Raw genomic sequence first — 27,326 nt, forward strand, 5'->3', positions numbered from 1 at the left:
TAATTTTTTTAAAAAATTTATTTATTTTTGGCTGTGTTGGGTCTTAGTTTCTGTGCGAGGGCTTTCTCTAGTTGCGGCGAGCGGGGGCCACTCTTCATCGCGGTGCGCGGGCCTCTCACCGTCGCGGCCTCTCTTGTTGCGGAGCACGGGCTCCAGACGCGCAGGCTCAGTAGTTGTGGCTCACGGGCCTAGTTGCTCCGCGGCATGTGGGATCTTCCCAGACCAGGGCTCGAACCTGTGTCCCCTGCATTGGCAGGCAGATTCTCAACCACTGCGCCACCAGGGAAGCCCGGTAACGTTTAATTTTGATGTAGTTTGCGAGTTGACAGAAAACTTGCAAGAATTGTATCAAAATTCACTGGTTTTACCCCATTTGTTTTATTATCTCTCTGATATATTTATGTACACATTATATACATATTAATTTTTTCCCCCCTGAATCATCGGAGAGTCAGATGCACGCATATTGTTCCTTTGCCTTTAATTTTTCGGGGGTATTTTCTAAGAACAAGAAAATGCTCTTACACAGCCTCCGTATGATGCTTAAAATCAGGGCATTAACGCTGACGCAGTATTTGAATCCACAGTCTGTTATATAAATCTCATCTGTTGTCCCGGTGTTGTCCATCATCAATAATATTTCTACCTGGTCCAGATTCCAACCTCAGAGCACACTTGGTGTTTAGTTGCTTTGACTGTTGATTTTGTACTAAGGCAAAAAAAGATCTTAAGAGAAACTTTGTAAAGCTCTCGTTGATGCCTGTCGGCTATTCTGACACAGTCACTACAGGAATATTTGGGGGTAGAATGGTATAATGGATCAAAACCATTTCTTAATCATCTAGCAGAGTTTCTAAACATGTATTTTTATTTTTCAAATTTTTATTGAAGTATAGTTATTTACAGTGTTGTGTTAGTTTCAAGTGTACAACAAAGTGATTCAGTTATATTAAAAATGTATTTTTAAATAGAGGTCAGTTTTAGAAGGGTGTACACATACATAGGAAAAAATAAAAATCAACTTGTGTTGATATGTAAGGATGTTGCTACCCACCCTCCACTTCATCCACATTCCCCTCCCCACAGGCAGTCACGGGGCACATTTCTTGTGTCCCTTCCAGATGGACATATGTCCTATTTGTCCTTTTCTTTTCCCCTCATTTTAAGATGTAATTTCCACACGGCAGAGTTCACCCGTTTTGGTGTAATGTTCTGTGAGTTTTGACTGATTATATAGTCATGTAACCACTTCCACAGTCAAGATATGGAATGCTTCCATCATCTTCCAAATGTCTGTGTGTCATTTGCAGTTCCAGCCCCTGGTTACCACTAATGTGTTCACTATCCCTATAGTTTTGCTTTTTCCAGGATGTCATATAAAATGGGATCCTAGAATGTGTAGCTTTGGAGACCAGCTTCTTACTCTCAATACCATGCATTTGAAATTCATCCCTGTGTTGTGGAAATCGGCACGTCATTCTATTTTGACGGCTCCCTAGAGTTTGTTGCATGGAGATACAATGTTTATCCATTCCCCAGTTGAGGGATATTTAGTTTGTTTCCAGTTTGGGGTGATTACAAATGTAGCCACTATAAACATTCACATACAGGTCATTGTGTGTACATAAGTGTTTTGTTTTGTTCTTCACTTCACCCGGGTAAACCCCTAGGTTCTGTGGTAAGGACCAGAAGTATGTGTTTAACGTTATAAGAAACGACCAAACTGTCTCCCACACTAGCTGCCCATTTTGTAGTCCCACAGTGTACATCTCTTTGCTTTTTCCACGAACAAGCTATGTTCTTTAGACACTTTTTTCCCCTTAATGCTATCTTGGAAGTGACTCCAACATCAAAATGCATAGAGCCACTTCCATTTTCACAGCTGCGTACTATTCTACTTCCTTGATCCACATTAATTTATTTACACAGTCTCCTGCTTGGGACTTTTACGTTGTTTACAGGCTTTTGCAGTTATAAACCCCAATGGTTAATGTCCTGTAGGGTGAAGAATATCCTTGTCTAGGTGTTTAAGTGCACATATGGTCCCTTGTCTGCAGGATAATTCCTAGCAGTAGAAATACTGAGGTCAAATTGCACCTGTCTCAGTTGCTTTATACCGCATCTCTTAAACCAGTTGGCATTTCTGTAGATCTCTCTCTGGGGAAAGCATCGCTTGGTGAGGAGCCTTCCACTTACTTCAGAGGGTCCAGCCAGAGGATGGTGACCCTGTTCCCTCCTTCCCGCTCTGCCGGTTTATTTAGAGTTCAGTTTTCAATCTTCTCAGCGGGGTGTAGTGAAAAAGCCACTTGAGGTGAGAGTTTCAGGAGGGTAGTGGCTGCTTCTGCTAGTGGAACTGGAGACCAGGGGGCTTTTGGAAACTTTAGGGGAGAATTGGGAGGAAATTGAGGCCAGCAGCCCGAGGCAGCTTGGGTGGGGGGTGGGGGATGGAAGATGGATGAACAAGGAACTTGTGTGTTTGGAGGAGGGAGGTCTGGGCGTGTGGATGTGCCATACACACACGTCATGTACCTGTCCTGGGAAGGTCCATAGCTCCCGGACTGCTGGGCATTTTCTTGAGAAGGCTGCCATCCTCTCTGGCAGAAACAGCCTGGGGGTAGTGGCCCTCTGAGCCAGGGCTGCTGGGACTGTGGCTGTGGCTCATCTGGTGTCTGTGAAAGGGCAGGGCAAGGTGCACTGGGAGAGGAGAGTCAGACCCCTCCTCCATTTTCATCTTGCCAGATGTGTGGTTTTCATAATTCAACCTGGGTGGGGGACACCCCCAGTGGCATTTCTATTAAATAAGATAAAGTACTTGGAAACGGAATGGGAGACACCCAGAGCAGACGTATTGTTATCAAAGTATAGTCTTCAAAAGTTAAAAAACACAACTCTGATGCAAAGAAAAAAAAAAAAAAGCACACAAAAAAACACCTGTCAACACTTTTAACCCTTTAGTGAGGGCACCGGCTGGATGGTAAAGCCAAAGCATGTATAATCACTGAACTAGGATTGCAAAGTTAGATATGGGGACACTTAATGTCCCAGGGGCAATAAACCTGTCATTTTTGGAGGCTATTTCTTCTATGGGATAAAAAATGATTTACAACGTATCCATCTATAAGTTGACATCTGACTTCCTGGAGTTGAGGCGCTAATAGAAATAGTGAATCAGGGACTTCCCTGGTAGCGCAGTGGTTAAGACTCCGTGCTCCCAAGGCAGGGGGCCCAGGTTCAATCCCTGGTCAGGGAACTAGATCCCACATGCGTGCCGCAACCAGAGTTTGCATGCTGCAACTGAGGAGCCCTCGAGCTTCAACTAAGGAGACTGCCTGCTGCAACTAAGACCCAGCACAACCAAATAAATAAATAAATATTATTAAAAAAAAAAAGTAAATCAATCACAGGTAAGTTTCACTGTATTGAAACTTACCTCTGATCATTTGCCTGGGTTGGCAAATGATCCAGCCCATTGCTTGCTTTTGTAAGTAAAGTTTTATTGGGCACGATGCGTTTGTCCCCATAAGCCTTCTCTGGGGCTGTTTTCACGCCACAGCGGCAGAGTCGACTAGTTGTGACACCGAACATAAGCCCCGAACATATGTTTTGTGACCCTCTGTGGGAAAATGTTGCCAGCTCCTTTGCTGGAGAATGAAGTTGTTCTCAGGTGCGCCTCTTAGGCAGGGCTCCAGAGGAAGACTGAATAACCCTGTGGTTAACCTCTGGCCTTGTTTGTGAGTGTTGTATCGTTTTTCTTAGCATTGTCTAGGCCGGAAGGCTTATGTGTTTGGGAAGTTTTTGTGAGGTCTTTGCTGACACCTCTTTTGAACTTAAGGGCTGACCCTCAGATGCAGCCCCAGCCCAGGAAACAGGCCCCTTCCTGCTCGCACATGTGCTTTCCCAGAGGGTGGAGTCTTTGTGGGTCCTAAATAATTGTCTGCTTTCTATATTGCTTCCTGCCATGGAGTTCCTTGGGTCCTCGTAGACAGATTATTAATGACAATGGAAATAATAATAATGCCCAGAGTAGCTAACTGATATCCAGCCTACACTGTGTCTATCAAAGAATCCAGTTCTTTACCCGCATCCCCTCTTTTAGGTGTGAGAAGGAGTTAAGGGTTTGTTATCATCCCCATTTGACAGACAAGAAAACTGAGGCTGTTATGGATTCTTTAGAGAAAACTTTGTGTCAGGCCTGTGGGTGGAGAGCTGTATGCATGTCACTCACTCCTCCCCCCGACTGGGTGGACCCTGTGGATGGCCGTGTCCTTCTTGAGACCCAGGAATGTCGGGTTCAGAGCCAAAAGATCGAAGTTCGGGTTTTGGCCCTGCTGCATCTCAGCTGAGCAAGTCTTCTCTCCTCTGTGAGATGGAGACAATGTTACTTACCCCGCTCCCTCCCGGGGTCTTTGTTAGAATTAAGTAAGAATCCAGTGGGGGGGTATGTAAACGCTGAAAATCCTACACAGACATTGGTGGGGTTAACTCCATCCTGCTCCTATTACAGCTTCTTAATTCTTTCTTGATCCATGTAGAAAATCAGACCATGCACCTAGGCATGGAGGCTCCAAATTTTCCATGTAATTTTTCATAGTGTTTGTGAAGCTCCTGCAACTCGGAGTTCTTGGATGAATTCCTGAGCCACTGGCTAAAAACTGGGGGCTTAGAACTGCTCCAAAGGCCTTTCTTTTGCCTCCTTTCTGTCTATTCAGACATGGGTCTACTGAGCTCCTGTTGGGTGCAATCATGATTTGCACATTCCACATCTCTTATTCAATGACCCTGTCCTAGGAGTGGGTGTCGTGGGATCCAGTGCAGTGAATGGAGCACGAGTGGCCCTGCCCCCTAAGCTCCCCTCCAGACGGACAATCAACAAGCACCCAAGATAATTTTTGAGAGTGATAAGTGCTGTAAGAAAAATGTCATAGGATCATGTGTTAGAACTTGGTTTAAGAAGGAGAAAGTGACTTCCAGTGGGGAGGTCAGGGGAGGTCTTTCTAAGGGTTGAGACCTGAAGGTTCAGAAGGAGCTAGTTATGGGAGGATAAGGGGAGGGTGCTGCAGCCAGAGCAGCAGATGCAAAGGTCCTGTGGTAGGGCTGAGCCTGGGTGTGTGAGGGGCAGGAAGGATGCTGGAGTGGCGACTGCCTGGGTTTGGGAGAAGGACTCAGAGAGACTGCAGGCACTAGACCACATGAGACCCGTAGGCTTTGGCAAGGAGTTTCTTTCGCTAAGCCTCTGCTGTCCAATACAAGAGCCAGTAGCCCCCCCAATTTTAAAATTAAAATTGAAATGCAATGAAAAGTTTGGTTCCTCAGTAGAAGCTGGAACCTTCTACTGTGTACTCTTGGTGGGAATGTAAAATGGTGCAGCCGCTGTGCAAAGTGGTATGGTGGTTCCTCAAAAAATTAAAAGTATTTTGGAAATTAATCCCTTGTCAGTCACATTGTTTGCAAATATTTTCTCCCATTCTATAGGTTGTCTGTTCATTTTGTTTATGGTTTCCTTTGCTGTGCAAAAGCTTTTAAGTGTAATTAGGTCCCATTTGTTTATTTTTGTTTCATTACTCTAGGAGATGGATCCAAAAAGATATTGCTGTGGTTTATGTCAATATTTTGTAATAACCTAAAAGGAAAAGTATCTGAAAAAGAATAGAAATATATATATATAAAACTGAATCACTGTGCTGTACACCTGGAACTAACACAACATTGTAAATCAACTATACTTCAATAAAAACATTAAAAATAGAAGTACCATATGATTCAACAATTCACTTCTGGGTATATACATAAAAGAACTGAAAGTAGAGTCTTAAAGAGATATTTGTACATCCATGATCACAGCAGCATGATTCACAATGAGCAAAAGGTCTAAGTAACCCTAGAGTCAATTGACAGATGAATGGATAAACAAAATGTGGTATATACACACAATGAAATAGTATTACCCTTAAAAAGGAAGGAAGCTTTTTTTTTTTTAATGGCAAAACCAGATCTATTTATTAATCATGATTTGCACATTCCACATCTCTTATTCAATGACTATTTTTTCCCCGGCACCTTTGGATCATGACAAGCTTGGAGAGAATTAAAATTCCAGAAAATTTTGCCTAAGAACCTATGCAAAGCTTGGATTCTCCCCTTTTTGACATATATGGTCGATTTTCATTGTATAAATGTAAGCAGCTACAGTTATTCAAGCTAGCTCATCTTACTGTGTATAGATGTTTTCCTCCTTATCAAGATATAGTCAAGCACCCACTGGTGATGTTGTCAACAAGAATTCTGCCTTTGTTAAAAAGGAAGGAACTTCTGACACCTGCTGCAACACGGATGAACCTTGAGGACCTGATGCTCAGTGAAATAAGCCAGACACAAAAGGACAAACACGATCTGATTCCACTCACAGGAGGTCCCTAGAAGAGTCAAATCCATAGAGACAGGAAGTAGATGGTGGGGGCCAGGGGCTGGGGGAGAGGGTGGGGAGTCAGGGTTTCATGGGGACAGAGTTCCAGTTTGGGAAGATGAGAAAGCTCTGGAGGTGGATGGTGGGGATGGTTGCATGACAATGTGAATGTGCTTAGTGCCACTGAGCTGTGCACTTAAAAATGGTTAAGATGGTCAGTTTTATGCATATTTTGCTGCAATTAAAAAAAAATTGGTTCCTTGTTGCACTAACCACACCCCACAACCACGGGGAAGTGGCTACCGTGTTGGACGGTGCCGAAGGAGACCATTTCCATCATCACAGAAAGTTCCATCCAACAGCAATGCGCATGTGGGAGTGTGGCTTCAGAAGCCTCTTCAGTTCCCTGGGTCTGGTTGGTGGGATCCACGTGGGCCGGAATGTTCATTGCAGCAATCGAAGGGCCTGAGGATTTGGAGTGAAGAACACTCCCCAGCTTCCAAACCACGTTTCAAGGTGTGCACGGAGTGAGCAGAGAAGGCACCCAGGGAACAGGCTCTGCTGTGGCCGAGGTCTTTCCAGCCTCAGGGAAGCCATCGGTCCAGGGACAAATTTGCTGGCAGCCTGGAAAGGGAGGGCTGGTCAATGGAAGCCCAGGTCAGATGCTGAGGGACCAAAATTAAGGGGAATCAGGAAGTCATGAGTAGTGAGACATCGGGAGAAAGGAGATGTGTTCCAAGCTGCTGCAGGAAGCCAGGGCAGAGTCCAGCCTTCAGTGGACAAGTTCGGTTGCATCAAACGAGAAACTCTAGCCACAAAATCTGTGCACAGCCTCTGCCCGCCATCCGCAGAGCCCTCTCCTTTCCCATTCATGATCTCCTGCAGGTCACAGCAGAAATGCCACCTCCGCTTACTTCCAGCACGGTGCTTGCTGTGTATGCAGTTATACGTTTAAATAATGAATATGTCTCCTCCATTGGACCATGTGGTCCCAAAGGCAGGGTCTGTGGCCACCATGTTCCTGCAGCAGCTGTAATATCTAGATCAGTGCAAGCAAATGTGTGTTGAAGCAATTAATGACCTTTGGGCCATTTGCTTAACCTCCTTGCGCCTCAGTTTCCCCATTTGTAAAATGGAGAAAATGGAGATCAGGGTCTATTTATCTATTTATTTATTTATTTATTTTAAAGAGTTCTCTAAAAAATTTTTTTTAATTAATTTATTTAATTTATTTATTTTTGGCTGTGTTGGGTGTTTGTTGCTGTGCGTGGGCTTTCACTAGTTGCGGCGAGCCAGGGCTACTCTTCATTGCGGTGCGCAGGCTTCTCATTGTCACAGCGTCTCTTGTTGTGGAGCATGGGCTCTAGGCACGTGGGCTCAGTAGTTGTGGCTCGCGGGCTCTAGAACGCAGGCTCAGTAGTTGTGGCGCACGGGCTTAGTTGCTCCGCGGCATGTGGGATCTTCCCGGACCAGGGCTCGAACCTGTGTTCCCTGCATTGGCAGGTGGATTCTTAACCACTGCACCACCAGGGAAGCCCCAGATATATCTATTTACACCAGTACTGGAGCTGTGTGCTGGAGCTGGCTTGCTAAAGCCAATTGTGTAATTTTCAGGAAATTTGGTTCTTAAACAAGCTGTTATTAAAATTTAAATGACATCAACTTACAATTAAACAAATTATGTTTAAAACAAAGGTAATAAATACTCCAAACTCACCACTTCCTAATCATCTCACTACGTTTTTCTATGATTTATGCCTTTGAGGTTATTTGCTACTATTGTATCTATGCAATGGAGGTACTATTTAATGCTGTGATACTATGTATCTCTTACTGGCTCCACATTCAGTAACTATAGGTGGGTAGCTTGAAAGGAACCGTGGTGGGAGTATTTACACCATGGAAATTGGCAAATGCTATAAAGCAGAGCATCTCTGCCCCGCTCCCTGAAGAAGCTGTTAAACATCTACAAGCATGTCACTGGCTTGGGGCTGAAATGAGTTAATAGTTGTGCCTGGCACGTAGCAAGTGCTGTAGAAGTGAACTGTTACCATTATTATTTTGTTTGGCTTGCACTTCCTCATCCAGATTTGCTGTCGTGCAGACAGGAATTGGGCAAAGCCACTGACCAGCTGTTTTCTTTCTCTCTCCAGTGTGTCCGACCATCTGTAAGTCTCACGGCTGCACCGCTGAGGGTCTCTGTTGCCACAGTGAGTGCTTGGGCAACTGCTCTGAGCCTGACGACCCCACCAAGTGTGTGGCCTGTCGCAACTTCTACCTGGATGGCAGGTGCGTGGAGACCTGCCCGCCCCCCTACTACCACTTCCAAGACTGGCGCTGTGTGAACTTCAGCTTCTGCCAGGATCTGCACAACAAATGCAAGAACTCTCGGAGGCAGGGCTGCCACCAGTATGTCATTCACAATAACAAGTGCATCCCTGAGTGCCCCTCCGGGTACACGATGAATTCCAGCAAGTGAGTCCTGGGTATGGGTTCCGGGGTTGGGGGCAGGTGGTAAAGAGGGGAAGGGGCATGGGGTTGGTGTTGGTGATGCCGCCGATTAAAACTGTGTGGAAAACTAGAGTTAATTGACTGTGAGTGAGGAAGCTGCTGGTGATTAGTGACATGCGTGGGTCTCTCGGATGCCAGCCCTGTTTCCTGGTTTTGGTGCTGGCCTTTGGAGCAGGAGTCAACAAACTTTCTCTTGCAAAGGGCCAGAGGGTAAATATTTTCTGCATCTTGCATACCGAAAATTTAAAGCTTTCTATGCTTAGCATTGAAAATAGAAGTCTTGGGCTTCCCTGGTGGCGCAGTGGTTGAGAATCCGCCTGCCACTGCAGGGGACACGGGTTCGAGCCCTGGTCCGGGAAGATCCCACATGCCGCGGAGCAGCTAAGCCCGTGCGCCACAACTACTGAGCCTGCGCTCTAGAGCCCGCGAGCCACAACTACTGAGCCCGTGTGCCACAACTACTGAAGCCCGTGAACCTAGAGCCCCTGCTCCGCAACAAGAGAAGCCACCGCAATGAGAAGCCCGCGCACCACAACGAAGAGTAGCCCCCGCTCACCGCAACCAGAGAAAAGCCCGCGTGCAGCAACGAAGACCCAACGCAGCCAGAAACAATAAATAAATACAATAAAAAAAAAGAAAATAGAAGTCTTTGGTTTTGTATACAGCCCTTTAGATGGTCCGATTTTTCCCACTGATGTAGCTGCCTGAATCTCACAACCAAGATTAGAGCTCAGATGTTTTAAATGTTTTCTCCAAGCTGGATCTGGGTGGTGTCCTGAGATTAACCTGGAGTGCCAGGAAGAAGGACTCAATTCTAGATTGTTCTCAAGGCTTTGTTGTCTTTTGAAGGACAATGCCATCAAACCATTTCCTACTATTTAGGTGAGAAAAAGCAAGGTTTTCTCTCCCCGGCGGTGAGTCAGATTTCCTACCCACATCTCAGACTTTGTGTTCATGCTGTTCGCTTCTCAGATGAGCTATTTTGGTGTCTCAGGGCTGTAACTGAGTTTAAAAAATCTGTTTCCTGATTTTTGTGTTGAGGGTCTGAAAAAAACAAACCAACCCACAAAACAACACAAAAACAAATCAGAAACAGACGTACGTCGAGGGGCCTTGAGCTGACCTGCTTACGTAAAAAATCTTCCTCTTCAGACTTGAAAATTAGCCAAGTGAGCGGGTCCTGGTGGGAAATTTTATTTCCCTGAGTGGGGAGGGTGGGAAGGAAAACAATCTTTTTTCCGGTTCCTAGGAGCCTGTCTTTGAGTGTTTGTGAAACCTGCAAGTACAGTATGTTTTGTTTTACTCATTTTTGATAAAACCTATCAAGTGGCTTTGTTGACCAAAAATAGGCTTCTATAAATCACCTTTGCATGCCAGACAGAGCTATTTTTTCTTCTTTGGGGCCAGTTTATCAGTGAGATTGGGAAAATTATCATATTCCTCTTGATTTATTTGGTTTTTTTTTTCACGTTTGAGATAAAACATGGATATTAACATCTTCCACTAAAAGACGTTGGCTTTAAAGTTTTTTTTTTTTATCATAACAAAGATCTGAAAAATAGAACAACTTCCTTTGATGTTTTGCTGATGCCAGTGACCCCAGGATTGAAGCCCCAGGAAATTGACAGCTTGTCCTGTGATGCTTGGGACGTTTACTGAGTGAAAGAGGGGAAAGTGAGGGATGTTAATTATGACCCATCATGGCAGTATTTTACTCTGTAGGTTAAAAAAAATTCTGTTTTCCTTCTGAAGCTTTTATTTTATTTTGTGAAAGACTTCAGTGCTGTCGTGTTTTCTAATGTGGTTCGATATTAAAAAGGGCCAGATATGTTTTCTCCCATTCTTGTGGCTTATCTGGCAACTAGTTCCTTTTTTTTTTTTTCTTTTAATACGTATTTATTTATTTACTTATTTGGCTGCACTGGGTCTTAGTTGCGGCATGCGGGATCCTTCAGTTGCGGCACACGGGATCTTCACTGTGGCATGCGGCTCTTTTAGTTGCATCATGCGGGATCTAGTTCCTTGACCAGGGATCAAACCCAGACCCCCTGCACTGGGAGCGTGGAGTCCCAACCACTGGACTGCCAGGGAAGTCCCTGGGAAGTAGTTCTTGATGTTATTAGAGCAGAGGTCTGGGAACTCATGTGGGTTCATTAAGAGGCCTCGCCATCTGTGGTCATTCCCAGATACCTGGTGGGGTGCTCTTTAGTGAGATGAGGAGGATTAGCTATTTGGGGTGCATGTTAAGGGTGTGGAGAATTCTCTGCCTCTTGATCTTCGCATGGCTGGTTTCTCCTTGTCATCCAGGTCACAGGCTTAAAAGTCACTTCTTTTGAGACTCCTTCCCTGTATGACGATCCTGTCTGAACTAGCCATCTGGCTACTCTTGGGCACAACACTCCATTTTAACTCTTTTCATGCTATTTACCACTAGCTGATATTTTAATTGTCAATTTATTAACTTCCCCCAATGAGACCATACGCTTCACAAGCGTATCAGTTAGCTTGTGCTGTGTAACAAACCACCCCAGCACTTAGTGACTTAAAACAACACTCATTTATGATTTCTAATGAGTCTGTGCATTGACTGGAGGTTTGTCTGGCTTGGGCTGGGTCAGCTCTGATGAGATGGTACAAGCTAACCTCTCATATCCTGCATGGGCAGTTGGGACCTCTCTCCACGTGTAGCCAGGAAGGTCATGCTTTACTGGGTAAGGACTTCTTAAGCCACTGCTGTATCACATTTGCTAACGTCCCATTGGCCAAAGCAATTCATATGGCCAAGCCCAGATTCCATGGATGAGAAGGCAGACTCCACTTCTTGGTGGGAAGGGCTGGAAAGAACGTGTGGATTTCCCACAGGGAAAGTAGGTTGTTTGTTCACTCATGTGTGCCTGTGGTTTATAACTGCCATTGGCAAAGGGCCAGATAGTAAATATTTTCAGCTCTGAGGTCTCTATGGTTGCAGCTACTCTACTCTGGCCTTATAGAGTGATAGCAGCCATTGATGATACTCAAACCAGTGGGTGTGGGTGTGTTCCAATAGAGCTCTATTTACAACAACCAGTGGCCAGCTGGAGTTGGCCTGTGGGCTGTAGTTTGCTTACCTTTGGCTTAGAGCATCATCGAGCACATGATAAGTGCTCAGTGAATATTTGTAGAACCAACAAAAGAACCCAAACATTTGGTCATTATTCTGTTTCCACCCCAGCTGCTCTGACACCAACTGGGTGTACTGCAATAGAACTCAACCTCAACCACCTGGCTTAGCATCAGACCCACAGGTTAAAGCCTTGGTTCTCCATCAGACCAGCTTTACTTCACATGCCAGCCACAGTTGGGGGGGGGGTCCCCAGGTCACCCACACTTCTGATTGGCTGGCTATAAATTTTGAGGCTCCCACAGACCCTCTGGGTTCAATAATTTGCTAGGACAACTCACAGAGCTGGAAAAAAATAAAGTCTATACTATTCTGTTGGTCCACGCCTATTGATGGTAGCACCTTGGGTTCGGGATGCTTGCAGTGCTTACCTAGGCACGCATCACTTGTAGCGAGCTCCACAGACACTCCCCCATGGGGGCCCCTATTTATGGCTGGGCCAGCTCTGTGGTTCCTATTATGATCCCAGGATGCACTTCAGTGAGAAACCATCAGGGAACCTCGAAGAACAAGATTTGTTACTCACAGGTCCCGGAGGGCCACACAGTGAAGTCGTGGGGAGCAGGGGTGGGGAGAGGGAGAGAGGGGAGAAAAAGAGTGGGAGGGAGGAAGGGAGAGAGAGAGAGGAATACTTGGAGGGGTCTGCTTTTATTAGGGTATGAGGGTGGGGTGTCTAGGGTTTTATGGGTTCACTCTATGGTGAATTTAAAGCTTAAGAGCAGGAATTAGGGCTTCCCCAGTGGCGCAGTGGTTAAGAGTCCGCCTGCCAATGCAGGGGACACGGGTTCGAGCCCTGGTCCAGGAAGATCCCACATGCCGTGGAGCAGCTAAGCCCGTGAGCCACAACTACTGAGCCTGCGCTCTAGAGCCCGTGAGCCACAACTGCTGAGCCCATGTGCCACAACTACTGAAGCCCGTGCGCCTAGAGCCCGTGCTCCGCAACAAGAGAAGCCACCGCAGTGAGAGGCCCGTGCACCGCAGCGAGAGGTGGCCCCCGCTCGCCGCAACTAGAGAAATCCCGCACGCAGCAACGAAGACCCAACGCAGCCAAAAATTTAAAAATAAATAAATAAATAAAATAAAATAAATTTATATAAAAAAAAAAAAGGCAGGAATTAGGGCACAGGAAGGGGGAAGCAGGGTCAGTCAAGTGGTCAGTTATCTAGGTTCCCCAGGGCTTTCTGAAAGAGCCCCCTTCATGGGTGGGGGCAGCCTAATTCCTTATCTGGTTGTTTTGCTAGTGGCTGGGTCATAGACCTGGTGTTACATTTACTCAAGACAGATGTCTTTTGAAATAGATGCCTCAGCAGTCAAAAAGCTTCATGTCAGTCTTACAATTACAATTACAATTACAATTACTTACAATTACAGCTTTATTATTAAGGGTGCACAGAGGCTGGGAGAGTTCCAGACGCAGGGCTCCTATCCCCTCATGGAACCAGAGATATCACCCTTCCAGCATAGCTGTGTGTTCACCAGCCAGAAAAATGGACTGAGTTGGTGTCCAGAGTTTTCCTTTGGTTTTTACTACATAGGTGTGATTGGTTGAATCATTGGCCATAGGTTTGAACTCCATCTCCAGCCCCCCTTCTCTCTCTGGAGGTCAAATGGTTGATGCAACCCTCCAAATCATATATTTGGTCTTTCTGGTGACCAGCCCCTACAAGTCACCTCATTAGCACAACAAAGATACTCCTATAACTCAGGAAATTCCAAGGGCTTTTGAAGCTCTGCGCCAGGACCTGGGACAAAGACCAGATGTGTTCTTTTTTTTTTTTTTTTTTTTCCTGTTCTTTCAATTTTCTTTTTTTTTTTTTAACATCTGTATTGGAGTATAATTGCTTTACAATGGTGTGTTAGTTTCTGCTGTATAACAAAGTGAATCAGCTCTACATATACATATATCCCCATATCCCCTCCCTCTTGCATCTCCCTCCCACCCTCCGTATCCCACCCCTCTAGGTGGTCACCCGTGACCAAGATCTTTCTGAAGAATCGAATATGCAGGGGTGTGGTAACAACAATTACTGTTGTTATTTACAACAGTAGCAACAATGATACCACTAATAAAAAGTGATCATCATAGCAACGGACCAACGACTTTTATTTTCTATGTGCCGAGTGCTTTAGGTGGTATATATCATTCAGTCCTCATCACTACCTGCCCCCTGAAGATTGCCTCCGTTTCACAGACGAGGACACAGACCTTGAGAACGTAACAGTTGGGAATCTTGAGGTTTCATACGACAGAACCCCAATTCAAACTGGCTCAAGCAAGATTAAGGGAGTTTACTGATGACTGTAACCAAAAAGTTCAGGGAATCGCTTTAGGTACAGCTGTATCCAGGAGCTCAAGGGATGAATATGATCAGTTTCGTTCCATCCTCAGCTTTATTTCTGTTTCTGTTAGTTTTGCTCTCAGGCAGCCTCTCCCTTGCCCCTTGCTCCATGCTAGCAATATAGCCATACCCTCTTAGATACTGCAGAAGGAAGACAATTTTTCCTTCCAGGAAGTTCTAGCAAAACCCTCACTGGGTTGGCCTGGGGGTGTGCCCACCTCTGAATTCCCAGCGGGATGGAAGATTGTGCTCAGCCTACCCTGGATCCTGTGTCCTGCTTGGACCTAGGAGAGCTGTGCCAGCCAAGAACTGACCTCAGGGACCCTGTGTAGGGGAGGGCTGATTCCCAAAGGACTCCTGGGGGCTATAAATTTGAGGACATCAGGCTGCAGGAAGGCAAAGCCAAAGTCTTCCTCCAGTTACCCACTATCAAATGTGAGGTTGTGTTGTAGCTCATAGGTTGTGTCGTCACGTCCTATATCGTTGTTTGGTCACGTCAGACCCCCCACACACAGAGCAGCAAACATCCCATCACCTTGCAGTAGCAGCCTAAGTTCCACCAGTTGGGGTAGAAGTATCAGCTCAACCACTTTCGAATAGCGGCAAAATGAGTCCTACGTAAGGCCCATCAGCTCTGCATCATTCCCATCACCATGGTAATGCCAGGAGTCCCATCAGTTCCATGGAATGGCATGAGTCCTGTCTCCACAGGGTAGAAGGTGATTCTCCATGGGGTACAGTGTGAATCCTATCGCTTTGGGGGAAGGCAGGAGCCCCATCATTTTGGAGTAAAAGCATGAGTCTCCTGACCAGGGTAATGCTGTAGGACCTGCCACCCTGGAGAAACACCCTAAGCCTATCACTTCAGGCAGTTGTTCTTACCTGGGGGTGATTTGCCCTTCCATCCCCCAGGGGACAATGTTTGGAGACATTTTTGGCTGTCATGTCTTGGGTGGAGGGGTGCTGCTGGTGTGGAACAGGTGGAACCCAGGCAGGCTGCTTGATACCCTTAATACACAGGACAGCCTCCCACAACAGAGAATTCTCCGGCCCCAAATGTCACCAGTTCTGTGGATAAAGCATCCTGCCTTATGGTCACTTGGGACCCTGTGCAACACACTGTCTGCTGTGTGTGTGTGTGTGTGTGTGTGTGTGGTCCTGTGTGCCCTGACCTCTCTCTCTCTCTCTCCACTCTTTCTGCAGCTTGATGTGCACTCCATGCCTGGGCCCCTGTCCCAAGGTGTGCCACCTCCTGGAAGGCGAGAAGACCATTGACTCAGTGACATCTGCCCAGGAGCTCCGAGGCTGCACCATCATCAACGGAAGCTTAATCATCAACATTCGAGGGGGCAGTGAGTGCTCTGGGGGGAGGGGTTGCTGTCTGCTGGGATCCACTCTCCCTGTGAGCACGGAAGGAAAACAGTCCAGAGACTCATGCAAGGAATGTGTTTCCAAACCTGGTGTCATGCAAGGAATCTGTTTCCAAACCTGGAGTTCACAGCTCAGTCCTGGCCCCACTCCCCGCGAGATTCTGATGTTCAAAGCTGGGAGTTGGGACATCAGGAATTTGCATTTTTAACAAGCAGGCAACATGCCCTCTTTTGCAGGTCTGGGGACCGTGTTTCCAGAAATTCTGTCACAGGCAAAAAGGCATTTCTCTGTTTATTTATTCAGAGAACATTTATTGAATACTCACAGTGAACAAGGCAAAGTCCGTGCATGGTGGATATTGCAAATAAACAAATTAACGTATAATGTAAACCCAGGCAGTGGTTCATGCTATGAAGGCAAGCAAAGCAGGGTGATGGGGGGAGCAAGTGTTGGCATCTTAATATAATAAATATATTCAGCTTTGCAGGCAGGACAATCTCTGTCATAACTACTCAGCCTTGTAGATGTATTTTGAGCAGGGCTCGTGAAAATCATTTTCAGCCTGTAGGTTAACTCTTCAGCGTGGGGAATTCTGGAAAGGTTAAAATATTTTGGTAGAAACCCAGTGGATATTCATTCTCTCCTTTCCTTAGACAACCTGGCAGCTGAGCTAGAGGCCAACCTTGGACTCATTGAAGAAATTTCAGGGTATCTGAAAATCCGCCGATCATATGCCCTCGTGTCACTTTCCTTCTTCCGGAAGTTACGTCTGATTCGAGGGGAGACCTTGGAAATCGGGTATGTGGGCCTGCTGCTGTATCTGTGGCCTCATTAGGAAGTTTGTGAGTCATTGTAGAGAAACTTAGGGGTTTTTGCCAAGACATGGAAACAACCTAAGTGTCCACTGATGGATGCATGGATAAAGGAAATGTGGTGTATATATGTGTGTGTGTGTGTGTGTGTGTGTGTATATATATATATATGTATATATATACATATACACATATATATATATACAGTGGAATATTATTTCACCATAAAACTATCTTTTTGCCGAAGCTCACACCTTTCATTTGGATTGTTCCAATGACTTTCTTGCTGGTTCTAGAACTTCCAGGGCCATCCAACAGAAATATAATACAAGTCACATATGAGACTTTAAATGTTCTAGTAGCCACATTTAAAACACTTTAAAAGACATAGGTGAAATGAATTTTAATAATGCATTTTACTGAACCCATTACATTGAAGCTGTTATTTTGACATGGACTCAATACAAAAAATTATAAAGAAGATCTTTTACATCCTTTTTTTTTTTTTAAATGCAAAGTCATTGAAATCTGTGTTTTTTACTTCTGGTACAGTTCAGAATGGCCAAATTTCAGGTGCTCAATAGCCAGATGTGGCTGGTGGTTTCAGTGTTGGATAACACAGATCTAGATGCTGCCCTTTTCCCATTCATCATGTGCTGGTGGCCCACTCATAGTTCTAAGGCACAGGTCTAATTGAGTTACTGAGTTGTTATAAAACCTTCAGTGGTCCCCCTCTGCCTACCAAGGAAGGTCACATGTTCTTGGTCTTGGTCTGGCATGCAGTATACTAGAGGGTTTGGCCCATGGCATCTCTTTGGTCTTGCCTGTCACCTGTTGGCCAGAACAGGCTACTTTGCTCTTCCCTGGGCCCAGTTCACATGCCTCTGTGTCTTCAGTCTTTCCCCTTTTCAAAACCCGTATCTCAATCCATCACATTCTTACCCTCCTCCCCCACAAGACTGATCTCACATACCTTCCTAGCCCTGAAGACTTCCTCATACTTCCCCTGTCCCTCTAACCCTCCTTTCAACATGTAATGAGTATGTGTCAAGCAAGTGATTAGGACTGGGGATGGAGCACTGAACAAGATCAACTCCAGCCATGGCCCCGCCATCTTGGAGTCAGAGATGACAAGCTGATGAATGATTAGGCATGTGTGTGTTTCCATAGGAACTACTCTTTCTATGCCTTGGACAACCAGAACCTAAGGCAGCTGTGGGACTGGAGCAAACACAACCTCACCATCACTCAGGGGAAACTCTTCTTCCACTATAATCCCAAACTCTGCTTGTCAGAAATTCACAAGATGGAGGAAGTTTCCGGAACCAAGGGGCGCCAGGAGAGAAACGACATTGCCCTGAAGACCAATGGGGACCAGGCGTCCTGTAAGTGGTGATGCCCTTGTCCTTCCACGGACCAGATAACGTGGCTGCCCTCCCCCTCCCCCACCACACTGGCCCCAAGGGGGAGTGTCACTTCCCCCCAACGAGCTAAAACAACTATGTGTGTGATAGGCTCTCTGAAATACTGAGGAAGAATGTTGTACATGTTATCTCTTTGCCAAATATTAAACACAGTGCCTGATACTGGAAGATGCCACGTAAACATTGAATGAATGAATGAATGTCACCTCTCTTGCATATGGCCTTGGCTCAAATGCTACAGCAGGGTCTACAGTTGCTACAGCTGGAGACTTCCAGCTGACTGCCCTCCTCTGACAGGTTTTCTCTTGAAGCATTGAGGTGCCAAGGCTTCCATAATGCCCTCATGCGAAGTTGGCTCCTTATGGCAGAAGCTGTGAGAATTCAGGGGAGGGAGAGAGCAAGGTTGGAACTTAAGGGGTGGAGCTTAAGGGAGGGCTTGCAATCCAGGCAGAGGGAATTACTCCCTCCAAGGCATTGTCCTTCCAAGGAATTGTCACTCCAAGGTATAATGATCTGCACGCTCCCTAAACCCACTTGGCATGTGTCCATTTGCACTGGAGTTATGTGTTCTGACATGTCGAGCATGAAAATCCACATGCAAGACAGAATTGTGTCAGGACAAACGCTATTCTTGAAAGTCCCTTTTTCCAGTAGCGATTAGCCACTTGTCCTTCTGTTGGTGCCGACTGCGGTTCTTTGGTTGAGCACATCTGGCCAAGTAACTGACTTGCGGTCAGGGCCAACTTGCGTGACCTGTTCTTGACTCTGAACACAGGAGAGGCATGTGGAAACATGTGGAAATATTCTCAGAGGAATAGCAGGTTGCCATCTTCCTTCTCGTGGATACTCTTGGAAATATAGGATCATCTGCTTTGGGTTGAAATAAATTATTTAATTCTGATACTGGTTTTTTTTTTAACCTTTCTAGGCGAAAATGAATTACTTAAATTTTCTTACATTCGGACATCTTATGACAAGATCTTGCTGAAATGGGAGCCGTATTGGCCCCCTGACTTCCGAGACCTCCTGGGATTCATGCTCTTCTACAAAGAGGCGTAAGTAGAAGGATAAAGAGGTGTGTTTGTTGCATACGTGCTCAGAGGCTCCCCTCTGAGGTTCCTTTCTATCTCCTTACTTGTGGAATAAATATCATAGGTTCCTTGGTCGGATCTCACCAGTTGATGGTGTATGACGTCAATAACATTCCCTATTGTCAAAAGCCAGAAACTGAAGCAGGCAGGTTTCTTTTGGAGGTCCAGATTGGGCAATCTCCTATAGCAATATTCCATTTTGCTTCTTATATGTACATCTCACCAGACATCCTCAACAAAAAGTCACTTAGTCTACTTAGTAGCTGTCTTAAAGTTTATTTTTTACCTATTTTGTATTTTTTCCAACATTTAAAGAATTGTGGTAAAACATACATGAAACTGACCATCTTAATGACGTTTAAGTGTACAGCTCAGTGGCATTAAGTACATTCATGACATTGTGTGACCATCATCACCATCCCTCACCACAGTTTATTCATCTTCTCACACTGAAACTCTGTCGCCTTTCAATAACACCTAGTCGTTTTGAGTATATGACTGTGCTGAAATTTTAAAGGAAGACAATGGAAGTGGTGATTGTATTACTATGAATAATTGTTCCACCCCTCAAGATTTTTTTTTTAATATTTATTTACTTATTTATTTATTTGGCTGCATAGGGTCTTAGTTGTGGCACGTGGGATCCTCTCTAGTTGCGGTGCGCAGGCTCCCTAGTTGTGGCCCACAGGCTCTAGAGTGCGTGGGCTTAGTTGCCCCGCGGCATGTGGGATCTTAGTTCCCCAACCAGGGATCGAACCCACGTCCCCTGCATTGGAAGGCGGATTCTTAACCACTGGACCACCAGGGAAGTCCCCATCCCTCAAAATTTACTATGTGTCAGGCTGTGTGTGGAGAAGTCAACACACATCCTCTCGTGTGATCTTACCAATAACTCTGGTAGTATCATCATCCTGGTCACTGCTATTATTATTGGGAAATTGAGGCATAAGGGAAGCGGTCCCTTTCTCTTTGGCTATTCCTGTGTCTTTGTTCCTTGTGGCAGAAGATTGTTGGTGAACAGGGTGCAAGCCTATAGGAGATAACTTCGCCCGGCCACATCTCTTTGGTCTTCAGAGCTATAGTTGAGAAACGGTAACCACCTTTTTCCTATTTCGTCTTGAAAGCCCTTATCAGAACGTGACGGAGTTTGATGGGCAGGACGCGTGTGGCTCCAACAGCTGGACCGTGGTGGATATTGACCCGCCTATGAGGTCCAACGACCCCAAGTCACAGAACCACCCCGGGTGGCTAATGCGTGGTCTCAAGCCCTGGACCCAGTATGCCATCTTTGTCAAGACCTTGGTCACCTTTTCTGATGAACGCCGCACATACGGGGCCAAGAGTGACATCATCTATGTCCAGACAGATGCCACTAGTAAGCATTTCTTGTGGATATGAATTTGTGCGTGAATCAGACGTCTTGCATTTAACAGGCTGACCCGGTGATGTCATATGAAATGGCTTTTTTTTTTTTTTTTTGCATGGTTATTGGCTTCTAAAAGAGCCGGGCACTGAGGTTTATAATTGCAGAAGATGAGGCAGTAGCAACAAGACATCAGAGGGGAACATACATTTCTTCTTCCCATTATGGAAAATTTTCAAATATTTACAAAAGTAGGAAAAAAAAAAAAGATTCCCCCCACTGCCACCTTGTAACCATGTCTCAGCTTCAACAATGATCAATACTTTGCCATTTTTGTTTCATCACTATGCCTTTTCCCCCATCTCCATTTTTTTTCACACACACACACTGTATTTTATTTTTACAAGAGATAAATAGACTGATACCAAGCATTGTAAATGGATGACCACAACAAAAGCAACAATGATTGCAATTACCAAACACAAAACACACTCATACTATGTCATAATATTGACATTCAGTCCAGTAATCCTCCACTGTAACAGCTCCTTTACTTTGCAGTGAAAATTGATTTGTATATTCTTTGCCTCTGAGTCCTTGTGGGATTTTTTTTTTTTTAATTCAAACAGAAAGTCACAAAAATTATACTCATCCTCATCAGTTCACTCAGTCCCATGTAATTAATTTTTTTTTTCATCTTGATCTTTTGTTCCCCCATCTCCATTTTTTGAGGAGTATTTTATAGCAATTTAGTTATATTTTCATAAAGCATAAGCCCTATCCAACCACTGGGATAGGAGACATTTGGTGATACCTGGAGATATTTTTGGTTGGCGTGACTGGGGAGGCGGGGTTGGGGACCAAGGATACTGCACAGGACAGCCCCCGCCCCCGGCAAAGAATTATCCAGCCCCCGCAAGTCAGTAGTTGAGAAATCCCGTCCCGTAGGATCGAGTCCAAACTTTATGAACCAGCCCCAGCTTTATTGACTACTGCCCTCTCATCCTGTATCCTCCAGCAATACCTCCAGCAGGATTTATAGTTTCTGGAAACTTCCAGCTTCCAGGCTTTTGTACACACTGTGTCCTCTGCCTTGAGACCCCCACTCCCACCCCTCACCGACTCCCTCAGCCACCTCCGTTCTCGAGGGGAAGCTTTTGTGGATCCCAAAGGTGGCGCCTTTGGGGGGAATGTTAGATGGGCTGCCAGCTCAGTGATAAGATTGAATGGCATCCCACTGCCGAAATTTGCCCCAGGACTGGGTTCAATCTGGGGCTAATGTTAACCAGAAGATGTGGCTTTGTCTATTCCCACGATCCTCCTTTTCCCCAGCGCCTTTTCAGTGCCCAGAACAGAGAAAGCTTGGCACGTCGTTGGAGCTCTGTAAATCAGGGGTCCCCGACTTCTGGGCCACAGACTGGTACCAGTCTGCCGCCTCTTAGGAACCAGGCCACACAGCAGGAGGTGAGCGGCGAGCGAGCAAAGCTTCATCTGTATTTACAGCCACTGCCCCTCACTCGCATTACCGCCTGAGCTCCGCCTCCTGTCAATACAGATTATCATTAGCAGAGAGGTTTGACTGCACAGAGACCATAATAAATCAACTGCTTGCAGACTCCTATCAATACCCGATCAGTGAGTGGCAAGTGACACTTAAGCTGCCTTTTACAGAGTAGACTGGATATAAGCAACACACGTCGGGTGTCACTGTCTCCCATCACCCCCAGATGGGACCATCTAGTTGCAGGAAAACAAGCTCAGGGCTCCCACTGATTCTGCATTCTGGTGAGTTGTATAATTATTTAATTATATATTACAATGTAATAATAATAGAAATAAAGTGTGCAATAAATGTAATGTGCTTGAATCATCCTGAAACCACCCCCGCCTCCAGTCCGTGGAAAAATTGTCTCCAACGAAACTGATCCCTGGTGCCAAAAAGGTTGGGGACTGCTGCCGTAAATGTTTGTTGCAAAACTGGTGGAACATGAAATCTACATAGTCTGTGGTACCCATGGATTGTAATTTTGTAACCCATGCTCTCACTGGGCAAGCATTCCATGTGTTGCCAGTTTTCTCTGATGTTAAATAACACTGCAGAGAACATCCTCATGATTTCTCGAACTTGGGTTTTCCCCCTCATGCCCACCCGATGGCTTGCACCCTCCTCCTCCTCCTCACAGTGAACCTGTCTCCTTTCTCCTTGGCAGATCCTTCTGTCCCCCTGGATCCCATCTCGGTGTCTAATTCTTCGTCCCAGATTATTCTGAAGTGGAAGCCTCCCTCTGACCCCAATGGCAACATCACACACTACTTGGTATTCTGGGAGAGACAGGAGGAAGACGGTGAACTGTATGAATTAGATTATTGCCTCAAAGGTGAGTGCAGGTAGAGGCGGGGGAGGGGCCGGTTTCTTTTCCAAGGTTTTTTTTACATTATTTTTTTAAATTGAAGTATAGTTGATTTAAACTGTTGTGTTAGTTTCAGGTGTATAACACAGTGATTCCGTTATACATATATATTCTTTTTCAGGTTCTTTTCCCTTATAGGTTATTACAAAATGTTGAGTAGAGTTCCCTGTGCTATACAGTAGGTTCTTGTTATCTATTTTATACATAGTAGTGTGTATAACATCTGATCCACTTTGTTCTTCTTTTGGGGAAGCATCTCTCCCCTTCCACTTCCCAACATGTGCATATGGGTACACAAACTCCATTTTATCTCCGACGAAAACACACATACAGGCAGACCTCAGAGATACTGCGGGTCGGGTTCCAGACTCCTGCAAGGAGGCGAATATTGCTATAAATTGAGTCACGTGAATTTTTTGGTTTCCAGTGCCTATAAAAGTTATGTCCACACTATACTGTAGTCTATTAAGTGTGCGATAGCATTATGTTTAAGAAAAAATATACTTAAAATATACATATTACTGTATTTCTCTTTCTGGCCTATATGTGGAATCTAGAAAAATGGTACAGATGAACCTATTTGCAGGGCAGGAATAGAGATGTAGACGTAGAGAACAGACATGCGGACACAGAGGGGAAGCGGAGGGTGGGACGAATTGGGAGATTAAGATTGACATATATACACTACCATGCGTAAAATAGATAGCTAGCGGGAACATGCTGTGAAACATAGGAAGCTCAGTTCCATGCTCTGTGATGACTTAGGTGGGTGGGATGGCGGGGAGGGTGGGAGGGAGGTCCAAGAGGGAGGGGATATAGATATACATATAGCTGATTCACTTCGTTGTACAGCAGAAGCTAACACAACATTGTAAAGCAATTATACTCCAATTAAAAAATGATTAAAAATATACATGCTACTGTATATAAAATAGGTGACGTAACCAACAAGGACCTACTGTATAGCACAGGGAACTATACTCAGTATCTTGTAATAAGCTATAATGGAAAAGAATCTGAAAAGAAAATACTGAATCACTTTGCTGTACACCTGAAACTAACACAACATTGTAAATCAACTCCATTTCAATAAAAATTTAACGAAGAAGAAATCTAGACTAAAAAAAAAAAAAAAAACCCAAACAATGCACATACCTTAATTAAAGAATACTTTATTGCTAAAAAAAATGCCCAGATACAATAGTAACATCCAAGATCACTGATCACAGATCACCATAACAAATATAATAAAAATGAAGAAGTTTGAAACATTGTGAGAATCACCAAAGCGTGACACAGACATACGAAGTGAGCAAACGCTATTGGGAAAATGGCACTAATAGACTTGTTCAACGCAGGGTTGCCACAAACTTTCGATTTGTAAGAAAAACACAATAAGAGGACGAGGTCTGCCTGCCTGTTCGCATTGCTAAACATCACAGCGTGAGGACACGTTCTGAAGACTCCTGTCGAAAACAGACACTCCCCATGTCTTGGCGTCATTTCCCTCTGGAATTTTCTCCTCCTCCCCTTCCTCATCCACCTCCCCTGGTAGGGGTGTAGCCGTGTTAACCCATGCAAGACTTCCCTCCGAAGCTAGAAACACAGCCGACGTGTGTGGAGTGGTGATTGGCAAAGTCAGGGAAGAATTTTCGCCCCTAATTTTAGACCCTTAAGTTGTAAGGATCAGAGAAAGCAAAGAGTGATCATCTCTTCCCTCCTGGGCTTTCCATTCAAAATTTATAGTAATGACACATTTTTTTTCCAGTCTCTAATCTCATTTACTTAATGGGCTTCCATCCATCTACAGGAAAAGGGAAAAATATTTGAAGCCTCAAACTAGTGTGTATAAGTTAGTTTAAGATTATTTTAAAAGTGGGTTTTAAGAAAGCCCATCAAGCTGGAGAAACAGAAGTCTTTTTTTTTCTTTAGTTGTTTTGTTTTGTTTGAGTCTATATAAAGTATTTCCACCGCCCCCCCATCCCTAGACTCTTTTGTTTTTCTATTTTTATTTTTTAAAAGTTTTATTGGAGTATAGTTTATTTACAATGTTGTGTTAGTTTCAGGTGTACAGCAAAGGGATTAAGTTATACATATACCTAGATTCATTCTTTTTCAGATTCTTTTCTCATATAGGTTATCACAGGATACTGAGTACAGTTCCCTGTGCTATACAGTAGATCCTTGTTGGTTATCTGTCTCGTATACAATAGTGTGTGTATGTTCATCCCAAGCTCCTGATTTATCCTTTAGTTGTCTTGTTGTTTTTGATTGGTTGGTCTGTATTTATTTTTCTTTAGATGTTTTGAGTTACTGGTATCCTCAGACCTTGGGGCCGCTGATGAGATATGGCTGAGGTCGGGAGCCGGAGGTCTTCTCTGACCTGCTGTAGGGCTTTGGGCAAGTCACTGAGCTTGTCACTGGCTGCCTCCTTTTGGGGAGAAGGGGCAGGAGGCCAGATAATCTCTGGGAGCTGTCCCAGCTCTAAGATCATTTGCTATATGTATGCCTGTGACCTCATCCCCCGCCTGAGCAGAGAGTTGCAAACGTGATTTATCTCCTTGGATGCTTTATATAACTTGAGAGCAAGCGAAGTCATTGGCTCAGCTGTGACCTGTTGGCCCTGCATTTGAGTAACCGAAACTGCCAGCAGCATCAGGATAGGCAATGTTTTCTTCTTCTTTTTCTTTTTCTTTCTTTCTTTCTTTCTTTTTTGGAGCAACAACTTTTATTCTGGAAGTCTGAATCTATCATTACAATCTGACAATTTGACATGGTTTTATTTGTAATGATGCCAAAGTTTATGTAATTAAAAAATAAACTTACTAAGGATGGATATCGTATGATTCAACTCTTAGGAGGTCCCTAGAGGAGTCAAATCCACAGAGACAGGAAGCCGGATGGTGGGTGCCAGGGGCTGGGGGAGGGGTTGGGGAGTGAGTATTTAATGGGGACAGAGTTGCAGTTGGGGAAGAGGAGAAAGTTCTGGAAATGGATGGTGGGGATGGTTGCACAATAACGTGAATGTATTTAATGCCACTGACTTGTACACTTAAAAATGATTAGGATGGTAATTTTTTTGTCGTGTATATTTTGCCACAATTAAAAAACCCAAATACACACACAAATTAATAAGCTTTCTAACACACACAAGATCAATAATTTACTAACCGTGCCCAGTAGTAGCTTCCTTTAGTATCACGAGTGTTTTTTTTTTTTTCCCCAGCTTTATTGAGGTGTACTTGATAAGTAAATGGTAAGATATTTAAAGTGTAAATTGTGATGATTTTATATACATACACATTTTGAAAGGATTCTTCCCATCTAGTTAATTAATACATCTATCACCTGACATATTTATCTCTTTTTTTGGTGAGAACTTTTAGCTTCTCCTCTGATATTGAATCGTTTATTTCATTTATACAGTACAGTCTTATCAACTATACGGCTTTTTATTGTGAAATATATATAGCATAAAATTTACCATATGAACCACTTTTACAGTGTACAGTTCAGCAGCATTAAATACATTCACACTGTTGTGCAACCATCCCCAGCATCCATCTCCAGAACTTTCTCATTTTCCCAAACTGCAAACTCTGTCCCCATTAAACACTGACTCCCCACCCCCTCCCCCATCCCCTGGTGCCCGCCTTTCTACTTTGTCTCTATGCATTTGACTGTCCTAGATACCTCACTATACTTTGTAGTCACAGAAAATCCATGGGGCACCAAGTGTCATGCAGAAGGGGTGACAGGTGTCAGGAGCTATGTCCATGCCTGATCAAAAGTCCCTTCCTCCCCAGAAAAAAATCAGGACCCACCCCCCCCTTTTACTAAGGAAATCTGAAGTGTTTTGTTTTTCTTTTTTATCCGTAATGCCATCAGTAGCCCCTCTAACAGCTAACCCACACAGGTTATTCCATGTCTATTAATAAACGTTAAGAAGAAGTATTTTTTAAGGATTTTGCGAAGCTTCCGAGTGGGTACTCACCATTCACAGGAAGATACTTTGAACTCATTGTCTAGCAGAGCCACTGAAAGGGAGAGGAAGAGATGGAATTTCCCTTGCTCAATAGACACGAGTAGGCACCCAGCATCAGGGGCATGCTTTTTGCCCTTAAGGAGTAGCCTGCATCCTCCAGGCTGTACCAGAAGTGACAGGCAGCAGGCATCCCCAGGACTGGACCTCAGGGGTCAAGACACACCAGCTGTGGTACTTGAAAAAACAGTGTGGTATTTTTAAGACCATGACCTTGAGAAGTTGTTCTTTTTTTTCCTTTTTTAAAAATTCTCTTTTCTGTGCTTCTTGGAAAAAGTTCTTCCCCCAATTTCCTTTCATGTCTTTCATCCATCACTGTTGACATTTGGGGCCAGATAATTCTCTGAGGTGGGAGCTGTCTTGTGTCAGGTAAGATGTTGAGCGGCATCCCTGGCGAAC

The 27,326-nt window shown here is 44.6% G+C and overlaps 1 protein-coding gene across 5 annotated transcripts in view; it reads left to right on the forward strand.

The window, feature by feature from the left end:
• Positions 1-27,326, forward strand: part of INSR (insulin receptor) — a 131,125-nt gene that overhangs the window by 73,062 nt on the left and 30,737 nt on the right. For all 5 annotated transcript variants that reach the window (XM_068537122.1, XM_068537124.1, XM_068537125.1 and 2 more), the window contains exons 3-9: positions 8,557-8,878; positions 15,617-15,765; positions 16,438-16,582; positions 17,767-17,981; positions 18,949-19,075; positions 20,236-20,486; positions 22,685-22,852. In XM_068537122.1, coding sequence (XP_068393223.1) covers positions 8,557-8,878; positions 15,617-15,765; positions 16,438-16,582; positions 17,767-17,981; positions 18,949-19,075; positions 20,236-20,486; positions 22,685-22,852 — 1,377 coding nt within the window. The remainder of the gene's footprint in view (positions 1-8,556; positions 8,879-15,616; positions 15,766-16,437; positions 16,583-17,766; positions 17,982-18,948; positions 19,076-20,235; positions 20,487-22,684; positions 22,853-27,326) is intronic.

Source organism: Eschrichtius robustus, chromosome 2, assembly GCF_028021215.1.
Source record: "Eschrichtius robustus isolate mEscRob2 chromosome 2, mEscRob2.pri, whole genome shotgun sequence".
NCBI lineage: Eukaryota > Metazoa > Chordata > Mammalia > Artiodactyla > Eschrichtiidae > Eschrichtius > Eschrichtius robustus.